This window comes from Notothenia rossii (assembly GCF_949606895.1).
Source record: "Notothenia rossii genome assembly, chromosome: 9".
Classification (NCBI taxonomy): Eukaryota; Metazoa; Chordata; class Actinopteri; order Perciformes; family Nototheniidae; genus Notothenia; species Notothenia rossii.
In genome coordinates, this window is record NC_136907.1 from 56,873,148 (window position 1) to 56,888,051 (window position 14,904).

A 14,904-nucleotide genomic window follows, 5' to 3' on the forward strand; every position below is an offset into this window, starting at 1 on the left:
AGGAGAGGAGGGTGGGGGGGGGGGGAGTGGACCCCAGGTCACAGGTTTGAATCCTAATCCTTGCAGGAAACACTTAGTGTTACGTCGTCCGCATGCCTCTGCCTTTTATGCAGATTTATGGCACCAAAAATCTCTGCTAAGGCAGAATAGCAGTCAGCCAGAATGACATAAAAGCTGAGTTAAAGCTCAGCCTTCACCCCATGACTTAAAAAATACACATCTTTATGATCGATTGAAGTATTTGTCTGGGAGATTGATATCAGTTTGATTTGCAGCGATGTGTTTGCAGAAAGATGGAAAACAAGGGGGGGCTTGTATAAAGTCAAATAGAAATAAAAAATGCCTTAGAGGACCCGAAATAGTGAATATGGTGAAATATGGGGCAAATATAACATAAAAAACATAAAATAAAATAGGATATAGTAATGTGACGGACAAGGAAACAGTATTTGCAACATTAATAAACTGGATGGTGTGAAGCTATAGTGTGTGTGAGAATGTATTTTAGTCGTACCTGAAGCATACGGCAGCTAGCCTCTCTATCTCCGTTTCCATGTGTTCCTGGAGCTCTCCGGGCCGGAGCAGCACCTGGCAGATGGGACAGACTGGAGCCTGGCTGTCATACAAGGACATCTTCTTTTTACCTGGAGAAAGGAAACAGGGAAAAAGGAGAAACGTCAGTATGTGCAAATAGTCATTCAGGAGCCCATCACCCACCTATTGTTTAGATATATTGCATCCATATTGTGTCTTTCTCATCAAAAGTGGACATAGTCATGGTGAGGTCCCCCACTTGTTAGTGGACTTTTGGTTTGAAGACTTGAGTTTTTATAAAACATTAAATAAATAAATATAATATTTTTTTACAATTCTTCTTAGATATCCTTTCCAGAGAGGCTCATATTCCTTGTCCAAATTGTTTTATCAAATGTACCCAACTGTGTTTGTCGTGCCACACACACTAATACACCCAAAGTTGACCTGACAGCCCTTCAGTTTTCCAAGGACACTTAAGCAGTATATGTATTCTTGCGTGGCTTGAACTGTGGATTTACTATCTCAAAACACACACATTAAGTGCATGTGCATTATAATTCTGCTTTACACACTGACGGAAAAGGGAATAGAGTGCTGCACAGTCTTCACCGTGTCCTCTCAGGTCAAACCAGATTTAAAGAAGTGTCAGCACTGGATGAGATAATGCTGTATAGAGTCTGCCAACACTACCTCACTTCATTGTCCTTGATCAGCAGGGCACAGGGTTGGGCCCACCTGTGTGTGTGTGTGTGTGTGTGTGTGTGTGTGTGTGTGTGTGTGTGTGTGTGTGTGTGTGTCTGTGTGTCTGTGTGTGTGTGTGTGTGTGTGTGTGTGTGTGTGTGTGTGTGTGTGTGTGTGTGTGTTTGTGTGTGTGCATGTTTCAATGTGTCGGTCTGAAAGTGCGTACATTTTCTCTGCATGTTTTTTTTTATGTGTTGGTATTTGTATTGTTATCTACATCCTACTTTCTTAAGTTTGTGTTAGTTGGCTTAAAATAAAATCCATTGAAAGTGTCTGAGCGCTCAATGTTGGAGGACACTTCCTGATTTCCTGTATTTAGCCAATCAAATGGGCTTTTTTTAGTCCGGGAACAAAAGAGTCCGCCTCAGCCAGGATATCCTGTTTAGACTGCTTGTCACCACGGCAACAGGAGGACCAGGTAAGGGGGGACTCCCTATCTGTTCTGTCTTTGGTGGTTCTCGCTCACACACAAACACACACACATAAAAATGCACACAAAGCTCTCCGGGGACACGTATCCTTGCTCACATATTGGTATGTCAGAACAGTTTCCTGCGAGTGAATTCATCAAGAGACAACTAGTGGGGCACGCACGCACGCACACACACACACACACACACACACACACACACACACACACACACACACACACACACACACACACACACACACACACACACACACACACACACACACACACACACACACACACACACACACACATACACACACACACACACACACACACACACACACACACACACACAAACACACACACACCCCCCCCTCCCCTCTTTTTCAGAGCGTGTGTGTGCATACCGGCCTCCCATTCTCCTGCATCGCTACTTAACAGAGCCACAGCACTGGACACGTTAGGTGACTTTGAAAAATAGGTAATCGATTACTCTCTATCTCCTCCTCTGCCTCTCTTTCTCTACCTCTCCCCCCCCAACACCTAACCCGTCTCTGAGCTCCTTCCCTCCAGCCTCATCCATTTCTAATTTTCTTCTCCCTACCATCCATTTATTTGTTTCATTTCTGTCTCCCCCTCACTTCTATCTCTCATCTCCTTTCTGATTATTTCATTGTTCACTTTTCTCGCTTTTCTCCTTTTTTCGTGTTGCTCATCTCTTCTTCTCTGCTTTGTCTCCTCCACCAGTGCACTCCCCTTCCACTATATCCCTCCCTCTCTCTCCTTGTTTCTCCATCTCTCTTTCTATCCCCCCTCCCCTTCTTTCTTCTCCCCTTTATTGCTTTGACAAGATAATTTGAGTCATGCTGAAGCCGTCGCCATCCGCCACAGCAAACAAAGACAGATCCAATCCCTGTCTGCAGCTGATGGGGCTCTTTCTATTCCACAGACACACACACACACACATCTGGAGGACACGCACGCACGCACACACGCACGCACGCACACACGCACGCACACGCACACACACACACACACACACACACACACACACACACACACACACACACACACACACACACACACACACACACACACACACACACACACACACACATACACACACTGATGCCCGTTTTTGATTATTTTAAGTTTGTAGCTTTTCTAATTTAAAAACATGTTATTTTTTTATAAAGCAAATGCGTATTTGCACAATGTGAGTATATTCTTTTTTTAGCATTTCAATGTGCAATGATTTTCCTTTTAATTGTGGAATGTTCTGCCTTGATGTGACTTTTATTTGCGTTATTAAAAAATAAAAAAAGCAATGAAAAGAAATGTAGAGGCATGGGTGTGACAACACAATGTAGACAATCAACAAAAGGAAAGACTAAAGTGGAGCAGTTTTGTGTTGTGTAAAGTCTATTCAGCTGTCTCAGAACAGGTACAATACCTAACTGTCTCCTAACTGCAAACACAGGGGACACAAATTGAACTTGACTGATGTGACGGAACAGGTGGAAATGTAACAGCAGTTACAACTTTATTGTCCACCAGAGTGGGGAATTGCGTTTAGCCCACTATAACACAAAAACATGCAAAAATCTAGAAACTAAATGTGTTTAAAAATGGCAAAATTATGTATGAATCGCAGTACACATGTAAAGATGGTAAAAAAATGACGTAAAACATTGGCAAAAGTCGAGAAATATTTTACTCTTGCACAAGATCTAGCTGAGATTTAAGAGTTGAAAATGCACTCTGCACTTTTAAAATGTAAAAAACGATTTTTTTGTTTTTATGCTAAATTAAACCGTCAATCCATTTTTATTTCTCTCCTGTTCTCTATTTCCTTCTAATATGTTTTAAAGCTGTGTGATGTCACCGTCTTTCACCCCTTGTGTTGCTTCCTTTTTCTCCCCCTATATTTATATTCCTCCATCAAACGCTCCCTGAGGGAAGTGAGTGACGGGGGGGAGGCGACCGGACAGATAAATCCACGGGAGAAGAAGAAGAGGGAAGAGGAGAAAGGGGGGAGAAGGGTGTTGATGTGATGTCGCACACCAGACTTGTCAGCGCCTTAAAGATGATTAATGTCGAGGGCAACACACACACACACACACACACACACACACACACACACACACACACACACACACACACACACACACACACACACACACACACACACACACACACACACACACACACACACACACACACACACACACACACACACACACACACACACACACACACACACACACACTTCCCACATGTCCTGCTTTGGACCTCACACACACGTACACCCTGAGGCGCAACACGGGTGCGTTTAATCTCCGGGAGCGGAGGGAAGGTATCGGAGTCAGGAGGGGTGAGGAGGAGAGGGGTGGGCGATAACAAGGAAATAGGCCTGACAGGACTTTTTAGCGTTGAGATTCTTCAGAGAAATGCCGGCCGGCGGAGCAAACGAGGGATGGATGGATGGAGGAGAGGAGGTGTGGATCCGTGTGACAGCCATGATGGAGTGTAGGCTTGATCCCCCCCTAATGTGCCAAGATGGATTGTCTCATCTCTCTTTCTCTCTGACTTTCTCTCCCTACCATCTTCCTCTTTTGCTACCTTTACCTCTCGTTTTTCTGATCCCAGCATTTTGTTTCTCTCTTCTTTCCTTTCCCCATCTCTTTCACCATGTTCCCTCCTTCTGATCTCAGTAACCTGATCCACATATTGGCCCTCGCTGGTTTTTGTTCCTGTCACAAAACAATATCCAATAACTGGCGAGAAGCACTGACTTTTGTATCTTATGTCTGATTTATTTACTCGCTGCTATAGCACTTACATGGACACTTTGGATGGTCTAAACTCAATGGAAAGAGTTCTTTATTTACAATTCAACTGGTGTTTTATCAATATGCCACTAACCCTATCCAAAATGTCAGTTTCAACACCAATCACAGATAAAAAAAACATGAAAGTCCATTGCCTTTAAAAATGTTTTTAAGTTTAAAATCATCATCATCAAGCCAATAAAATTAAGCTTGTTTAAGAGGACTTTAGATCTCCAGAGTTAGAGTTGCATTTCTCTATAAATAAATGAGCTTAACTAGACTTATTTAACTAATGTTATAATGAGGATTCACACACACACAACAGGTAATTATAGAGAACAGATTGTAAGGCGGAGAGAGCTCGATCATATGGAAGAGTGGAGAGCAGAGAGGAGGAATCTTCCTTTTCCTATCCCTCCTTTATTTGCATTTGTATTGCCTGACATTTCACCTTTTTGCTTTCGTCCTAATATTCTTACTCTACTTCCTTTATGACCCTACTTTGGTCATTGCACCCACTCTTCCTTTTTGTCTTTAATGGTCATTTCCTTACGTTTCTGTCCTCATATTCTTCTTCCAGCCTATATTGACTAAACCAGCTGAGAAGGTTATGTTTCTTTGGTTCAGTTTGTAGGTCTGTTTGTGTGTTTGTCAGCGGGACTATGGAAAAACTGGCCTAATTTCCTGAAACTTGTAGCATTGGCCAAGGAAGAACCCATTACATTTTGTGGCAGATCGCAATGAAGTTGTTGATACACACAGTCTTTTTCACGGTGCCCTTCCTTCTCAAACAGGTTTTTTAGGATCTATACTCCTTTTCTCTCCTCTTACTTCTTTCCTTTTTTGTAATGTCAAAGAAAAAAAAAAAAGTTTAGGTTTCAGTTCCAGATGAAAATGTGTCAAATGTGTTTAATCACAAGGCAAGTTTAATCCCTTTCAACTCTTGAAGCAGCCTTCATCTTCCTTTTTTCTTTGACTTTTCTCCTCTGCTGCACAAACACACCTGCTCCCTCTCTCTCCCCTCTCCCGTGTTGCTTTGGTCCAGATGAAGTCGGAATCAATAGATGCTAGATAGCGCGGGCTCCCAGTCACAGACTACAATGAGCTGAGGTAAAAGGCCACCTCCAGAGAGGACGGGGATTGTCAGCTCAATACTGGTTCTCAATGGGGCCAGAGATAAAAAACCATTTGGGGTGTCCTCATGGCTCAATGGGCTAAGAGGCACACCATGTACTCGCAACACTGTGGGTCCAAATCCCATTTAATGACCTGTATTGCGTGTCATCCCTCTGCTTTATCTCGGACACAGGAGATTTTATCCGGGACTCTTCGTGACACCCCAAAAAGTTTCATGTTCTGGATTTTGATGAAATTACGCATTCAAAGATGCTTAGTTGGATTGAGCGTTCGCAAAAAACTCCCAACTTTTTTAACACACGACCACATTTTTGGCCATTTTCTATCTTTTATCTCCATTGCAAGGGATTGACTTCTCTTGTAAAGTATATACACACAATCAGCTAATGAGCGCTGAGCATGTAAACTGGATTTAAGCACAACAATAAGAGTCAGAAAAAAAGGAGGACCGGATTTATGAGTTGGCACACACCGTATGTTGGTTACGCGCAGACTCACAAAACACAGGAGCGCATTTTCCAAATGGAATTACAAAGTGTCTACATGTAGAGGCTGTTTTCCTCTCCTTGAACAACTGTCATCTCACACACACACACACACACACACACACACACACACACACACACACACACACACACACACACACACACACACACACACACACACACACACACACACACACACACACACACACACACACACACACGCACTTCAGTTCCCCCTCCTTGTTGTTCCCCTAAATGAGTTTTCTGACATGCATCAAGTGTTTATGCCCGCTACCCCTCTTTTCCCCTCCTCTACCTCCTTCTCCTCCCTCCCCCTCCCCTCGCCACTCGTGCAGCCGGTTAGCTATAACACCCGCCAACATCGGTAAACAAGGAAATCTCTCAGCCGCGGCCCGGCGTGTAACCGCATTACCGCGCCCGATAACCTCTTCAAATAATGTGCGATAAGGGGAATTTGATTTGATTCACGGAAAGGGAAAGAGGGCCACTTCTGCTCCCCCTCAATCTCTTCCTGTGCCTTTCCCTTTCCTTTATTTCTCTTTCTTTCCCCTTCGCCCTGCCGTCATCTCTTCTTCTTTTCACTTAGCCTGAGGCTTCCCGTCTCACCCCCCCCCATCTCTCTCCGGAATGACACCGCCTCGCATCCACAATCAAATAAATCCCACTGAGGTGTCAGCCTTCATTTCGACACTCCCCTCTCTCCCTGCCGACCAACGCGAGGTGAGGTGAGAGGCCCCCGTAAAGCCATCATCTCCATAATGGCAAATATGAGCCCTAAAGCCCAAAACCAGGGGCCGCATTAACACAAATGGGACCACCAAGGTGTGTGTGCGTCTCCCAGAGAGGAGGTGATATGGTTTATTCTTAAGTGAGCTGTGATTTAAGCAGGCTAGACACTAGGATGATCACTAGCTGTGTGTGTGTGTGTGTGTGTGTGTGTGTGTGTGTGTGTGTGTGTGTGTGTGTGTGTATGTGTGTGTGTGTGTGTGTGTTTGCAAAATAGATGAGGCTGTGCGGCTCATTCGGAGGACATTTGATGAAATGGAACGGGGGTCAACTTCAGTTTGGCACCCCGGCTTCGTCGCACTGCTTCTCTGTGCACGTGTGTGTTTCCTGCGTCTGTCTGTCTGACTGTGTGTGTGTGTGTGTGTGTGTGTGTGTGTGTGTGTGTGTGTGTGTGTGAGTGTGTGTGTGTGTGTGTGTGTGTGTGTATGTGTGTGTTTGCTCATCCTCACTCCCTGACAATGATGCATGGCGCTTTTAAATAGCACTCCTCCACGCCCTGCTCAAAACTCATCACCAGGCTCTTTCACTATCCCTCCGCTCCCTCCCTCCCCTCGCTCCCTGGGGTTGTCACTTTTAGAAAAGCAAATGAAATGTCAGCACGGTGGAGAGGAGGGATGAAGAGATGGTCGGATAGAGAGGGGAAAGGTGTGTGTGTGTGTGTGTGTGTGTGTGTGTGTGTGTGTGTGTGTGTGTGTGTGTGTGTGTGTGTGTGTGTGTGTGTGTGTGTGTGTGTGTGTGTGTGTGTGTGTGTGTGTGAGAGTAGTAGCAGTGTGGATGTGTCAGTTTAAGTCAAGGGAGTATTTCGGTGTGTAAACATATGCACGTTGCACTTAGAATGAGTGGTATGTAAATCGGCAGATGCATTTATTCTACATGGACAGGAGATTTTGGCATCATGGGAAAACTGTCAATGCTACTACATGTTATATATTTTTTATGGTATCAAAGGGAATAGTGGAGATCATTTTTAAACCCACTTGCTGTTCAGCATGAACTAAGAAGGAGTACACTTTGATATAAAATGTGGAGGATTAAGGAAAACAAAAGGGAAAAACCAAGAAATTAACAAGCCATAAATCATCAGCTGCCTGGTTCTGAGCTGATAAATGGTCATCTGATGGTCCCTGTGTGTGCGTCTGTTTACAAGTGTGTGTCAGCATGTGTAATGTGGGTTTTTACTCCAGGGACCCTGCCGCGCGAGTGTGTCTGAGAGAAAGCGGTGTGATGCTGGCGAGGTTATCTCCAACTACTGACAGCTGTTTATTCAATCAATCACCTTGTCAGTGTGTGTGTGCCTGGTGTGTGCATGTGTGTTTGTGTGTGTGTCTGTGTGTGTGTGTGTGTGTGTGTGTGTGTGTGTGTGTGTGTGTGTGTGTGTGTGTGTGTGTGTGTGAGAGAGAGACAGCGGCGAAGGAGAAAGAAGTAAATTAATGGAGCATTAACCAAGCACTGACCCACAGAGCAGAGGCACAGCTAGCCGATACAGGCTATGTCTCAATTCAAGACACACACACACACACACACACACACACACACACACACACACACACACACACACACACACACACACACACACACACACACACACACACACACACACACACACACACACACACACACACACACACACACACACACACACACACACACACACACACACACACACACACACACACTCATCTATTTTATATAAAGCAAGTGTACATTACTGAAAGCCACGTACCGTGTTAAATAATTGTATGTGTCTGGAAGTGAAATAAAAAATGCACGTTTATAATTCGCTCCAGTTGTTATTTAAAACCCGACAAAGACCAATAGAAAATCTAAATGATGGATTCAAGGTTCTCTTGTAGGATTATCTAAAATCTCTTTCTTTCTCTCAGCTATTTAAAAATAAAATATAGTCATCTTACCATAACCCACACTTTAAATTAAATTGTTATGGATAATTATGTTCGAAAAATAACTGATTTAGGATTTGGATTTTTTTTGGAAATATTACCTCTATGAACATACTTTTTGAGTGTGGAACATACAGTTTCCTCTGTACAATTAAATTAATTATAACTATTTAACAATAGGCACAATAACACAAAGGGATGTTTTTCCTCCCACTGTCCTATGCCCTCTCTGCAGTCCGTCTCTTTTCCATTTCTCCTTCCTCAGCTGTCCGCGGGAGTAGGGATACCTGACAGAGAGGTGTGGGCGTGAGGCCTGTCGGCACTCATTTCCATCCCAAAGGGGCTTCATTACGCGGCGGTAATGTGAAGAGTCAGTGGGCAAGGAGGGGCATCAGCAAGTTTGAAATAGACGCCATGACTCAGCACACACAATCAGACAATCTCATGCTGTAAGGAAAGCGCATCTTTTGAGCTTTTTACAATTAGTGCAACTATTCAGAGTACAGAAAGAAGACCTGTCCATTACTTATGTTCCTCTTTAAATCTTCTTTCCTTTTTTCTGTCTCTCATCTTTCCCCTCTCCTCTGATTGCCCTCCCGTCCGCCCTCTCTTTATCCCTCGCTCCCTCTCATTATCTCTCTCCCTGCTGCTTTCATATGGTCTAGCAGCTGAATTAATTACCAAAGCCAATTAACGCTAGATTGGCTGATGTTTTAACTAATTAGCTTTAATGAGGGTGCCATGGCTGCCTGCACTGTGTTAATTGAATCCTAACAGCGGAGGAGGAAGCCTGTGGAGGAGAAATGAGAGCGATTGACGGATGGATGGATCCAGGCGCACTTTACAAACACACACAGGCTGTTATTGATAATATTCAGAGCGCATCGCAGAAACACCCACCCTGTTGTTGCGACTGGTTTATCATTAAACGTATTGGCCCCTCGAACATGACACCTTCTTTATCAAACACACACTCCAAAAGAAGAAATAGGATACTATAAAAAGTAATATGATTATTTGATGTCACTGTGTGATTTAGCCAGGGAAAGGTTTATCTCAGCTAACTGGGTTGTCTTAATAGAACTCATATCCTCTCCATGGATGTCCTGGTTATAGCTGTATTTGTTATTGCAAAACGTGCCAGGCAAAGAAGAGCAGCAGATTACACTCTGAGATCAATGTCAGGGCTGTCCTCTCAGCACCGGATTACCTACTGGGTACCTGCACGTCATTTCCAGCTGCATTTTGAGAGCAGGATCATCAGGGATGAGATGTGAAATGTAAGCATTGTAACCGCTCCTTAAGTAACGCACAATGTAAAGTGATGTCATTTGAAAGGTGAGAATCATTTTTAATATAGCAACATGTGTGCTGTAAGCTGTATCTCAGACTGAATTATTCAGCCTTCTTTAAATAATTACTTTATCACTTTCCACGCAATCAAAAGGAAAATCACATCATCTAAGAAAAGTTCCAAACATGCCAGAGCTAATACATTACTACACATTTGGGAGTGGTAAATGCCATATTTTTTTTGTTGATACATTTAAATCTTAATTATCAATATATAAACCGCAGATAAAAAGCCATATGCTAAAGTCATTTTAATATAAACTATAAACTCTAACTAAAGCTTATTTTCTTAAAGAGACAAGGAAGATGCTGTGTGTTCCACCACATCATTTCAATATGGTCAATAGGCAGACATTGCCAGGAAAAGTAGAGTCAAATTTCATCATTACACAAATTGTGGCACAGTATGATGGATTAGCCTTATTCATCCTAACATTATATCAAAAACCTTAACTAAAAACAATCTCTATAGTGCTTCTTTACAAAAAGAATGAAACAAAAATGTACACATTACAGCTTATCATTTAAAATGTTATGTAGATGACTAAATCCATAACTATGAGGAGATCTGATCTGAGATCTGATCCACGTTAGATGATGTGACATTACACATCTCTGGGTCTTCTCCCATCCTGTCAATCTAAAGACATGAACAAGCTGCAGATTGTCTGAGGTGGCTATAAAAATCTGCATGGCCATGTAAAAGGCTTAATGATTTTAAAGTTACAAGAGAAAAGAGGCTGCAGTTTGTCTCATCCATCAACTCTAGCACCGCAGCCTTCGCCAAATGGCCCTGCACCTAACCTGGCGCTCAGCAATACAGAGCCAAATACACCCACCCCCCCCCTCTGTGTCTTACATATTCTGTCTATCTCCCACTTAGACTGGGTTATTGTTCCCTTACTCCATGTATCTCTTCCAACCTCTATGTGTCACCTTTCATTATTCGTCAGTTTTTCCTATGCTCTTGCAATCTGTATTTTTTCTAAGCACCAGGAAACTAGTTTATTTTATATTATTAAGGGTTTCTACACAATGACACACTTTTATTGCAAAACACTGTGCTCAATATCTCCAGATATCATACTGAGCTCTTGCAACATTGTGAGTGAGTGTATTATATCATCTTAAAGCCCCTCTGTAGACCCTTGGGCACCTCCTTAACCACTTCCCACTGCAGAGCACCCCCGCCCCCCCCCCCCCCCCCATCTTGCAATAAGGTTCCTCTTACACGTGTTAACCCTTTGACCTGTTGTCGCAAACTGTAATCAATAGCCCAACTCCCTACGTTTCTCTTCCCCCGCTCAGATATCAGTGCATATGTTCAAGGTTACAGGAAGACGCATGGACCAATTAGAGAGAAGGAGCGCAACAAGGACAGACTGAGGGAACAAACTATTACTGTGGTTGGATTTCACTTTACTGTCTGTTTCTCTGCATGTCAAATGCTCTGAGCTTTTCCTATCAGCGCTGAGGTTCCCTCACGAGGTAAACACACAAATCAAGTCCATGTCAACACACACACACACACACACACACACACACACACACACACACACACACACACCACACACACACACACACACACACACACACACACACACACACACACACACACACACACACACACACACACACACACACACACACACACACACACACACGCACGCACGCATATCCCTCAAGAGATGTGGTCATGTTGAGGAGAGGAGAGGGGATTTTCATGTTCCTGTCAAACAGCCGCACAATCTTACCAAGTACCCTTAATATTATAATAATTATACCAATGGAGTACTTCAATTGATATTTTGTATATATATATTGATTTTTCCCTTACATTTACCAATGTGTGAATGGAAGCCCTAAATAACGTAAAAATTCACAATACTTTGAAAAATATTTCACCCTAGGTTATTGCTAACTCATGCTAAATGAGAAAGTAAAAACTTACTCTCAGATATTTTGCTAATAATAGCTAAATTGTATAAGTGTACTACAATGATTTAGTTTGAATGTTTTCTGTTAGAACCTTTATGGAAACCACAAGTGCACATTCCCTTTTTTCCCATTTTAACAATGAGAAAAATCCCCGATTGCGATAGCTACCATTGCAACATTCAGATTTATGGCTTCTATTAGTGACAGTGATGTCGTTCAGAGCCAATAACAGCTCTAAACACACAAAGATATTATACAGCCGTGCTGGCAACAATAGCCAAATGTAAATCAGATAAATAGATGAAATTGAACAGTCATTCAAACAGCCCCCATTCAACTCTCAAGCCCCATGAGCCCTTTGTACAGCAGATGCGATTGTAGGTGAGTGTGTGTTTGCGCGAGTGTGTGTTGGGTTGTCAGCGATTGAGAAGAACCTATTTCCTCTCGCTGAATCCCCGGCTCTAAATGATGGATTGATATCTCTCTCGCTGTGGATTATATGTGCATATGTGTGTGTTGGTGTGTCAGTAGCCCTCTCAGCCTCTCGCTGCCTCTCCTCTCAGGCCCTTATCAGCTCTTGTCACAAACAGAGGATAGGGGATAATCCTTCATACAAGGGAGCAGTCTGGCCTTCCATCTATCTGTCTGTCGAGCCGTCTGCTATATTACCCCTCTCACCGGAGTGTCACCGGAATAGAAATCCAACAGGCACAAAGCAAACTTTTTTGCGTCTCTGTAATCTCTGTTGGCTTGACTTAGATGGCAAATTTGATCAGAAGAAATCTCAGTTTTCTGCGAGTTTGATCTAGGGCTGCTCGATTATGGCAGAAATCATAATCTCGATTATTTGGGTCAATAATTGATATCACGATTATTAAAAACGATTATCCATTTATTTTGAAACCATCCATTTATTGAAAAAAAAAAATCTGAACAGTGTGTTTTTAATAGTTGATTACCCTGAACTTTAAGTAGAATTCAACTGAAATAAAACCAAAATAAATAAATAAAAAATAAATAAAATAAATAATCGTTTTATTTTGATTATGTTGTTTTCATAATCGTTGCAAGCCAAAATCGTAATTTCGATTAAAATACGATTAATTGAGCAGCCCTAGTTTGATCAGAAGTTCGCTGGAGATTTGGTGTAATTAAGGACAATAAACATTGACGCTCAGAGTTCTTTGTGAACTGTAGGTCTCTTTGGAAAATGGAGGCAAACCAGATGATGAATACATTCCCAAGTTTGTGGTCAGGCCTTGGGTAGTCTCTGTTGTGGTTTGCTTCTTGCCTGTCCTGACAGAGTTTACTGTGGGTCATCTTAAAGAACCGGAGAGTTCCCTGGCACCAAACTGGACCAGACTACAAGGGTGTGCTTGTGAAAACACAACATTTCCTAATGTCACAGTCAGAGTTGTATATACGCCACTCACATAATGTGATTTATACGAGCATTTGTTCTAAAAGGAGATTTAATAGACCGGTAAAGATACAAATAAAATAAAAATATTAGGACAAGCTGTTGTCTTGTACCACTTGAGAAAAGGGGCAGTTCCACATTGGAAATGTTGCCTTATTATTCCTTAACACTCTACCACCACACTGTTTGTAAAGCATGTCTGTCCATCTCTCATTCTCTATAATACCAGAAATGACAAAAAAAATAGATCTAGGTGCTGAGACTTGATAGATCAAAGATGTCTATCTGCTGGAGTGGGGTGTTGGACAGGTCACACCTGAGGCCATTGTGTGTTTAAGTGTGTGTGTATGTGGGTTTCTGTATTTGTGGCAATCAGATACAGAGCGATTGCATCACACGGCTGCAATTGGACATCATTGGGATGTTTATGAATGTGCTATCTTCCCTACAGGCATATCATCTTCTCCTCCATCCCTCCCTTCTCATTTCCTGTCCTTTCCTTCCACTTCCACCGTTGGTCTCCCCCCTGCCTGTGCCTGGAGGTACCACAGTGTCCAATAGAGGGGGATGTTTCTCTACAATTTGCCCTTGCAGGTCCTTCACTTAGTCTACAGCTTAGGCTTTTAAATTAAGTCTTTAAAACGTGCACATTTAGGCCAAATATATGGTTTAGAATCATATTTATTTACCTGAAACATTAACATTTGTTAGAACTAGTTTAACATTTTGATTGACTAATGTCAAGAAAATAGAAACTGATAAAAAAATCGAACTATTTAGAAACAAAATGTAGTTTACCTCACTGATTTTTATAACTGTCTTTATTAAAACCATTTGTTTTCTTTGTATTGTTGCTTTCCCGTCAATACAATCCGTGTCCAAAATTAGATTTTTCTTAAGACTAAAATGAAGAATGAAGTCTGAAATGGACTGAAACAAAACAACCCATTGCATTACCTCAAAATTCCTTGTAACAAAACTGTGTTTTTTCTTAGCTTGTGAAAAGTTGTTTTGGGAGATGCATAGTCTCACTGGACAGCTCTCTTACTCTCAGGTACTCTCAGATAGAGACAGCTTGGAGGCTTTCAACTCAAACACACACAACACACACACACACACACACACACACACACACACACACACACACACACACACACACACACACACACACACACACACACACACACACACACACACACACACACACACACACACACACACACACACACACACACACACACACACACACACACACACACACACACACACACACACAGGGCTGAGGGGACAGGTCTGCAGCTCTCGGATCAATAGAAAATTAAAGAGGCTGAAATGGTTTCTG

General features: G+C 42.5%; 1 protein-coding gene across 11 annotated transcripts in view; it reads right to left on the reverse strand.

Moving 5' to 3' along the window:
- rnf220a (ring finger protein 220a) overlaps positions 1-14,904 on the reverse strand; it is a 294,921-nt gene that overhangs the window by 45,495 nt on the left and 234,522 nt on the right. For all 11 annotated transcript variants that reach the window (XM_079648068.1, XM_079648065.1, XM_079648067.1 and 8 more), the window contains one exon: positions 515-644. In XM_079648068.1, coding sequence (XP_079504194.1) covers positions 515-644 — 130 coding nt within the window. The remainder of the gene's footprint in view (positions 1-514; positions 645-14,904) is intronic.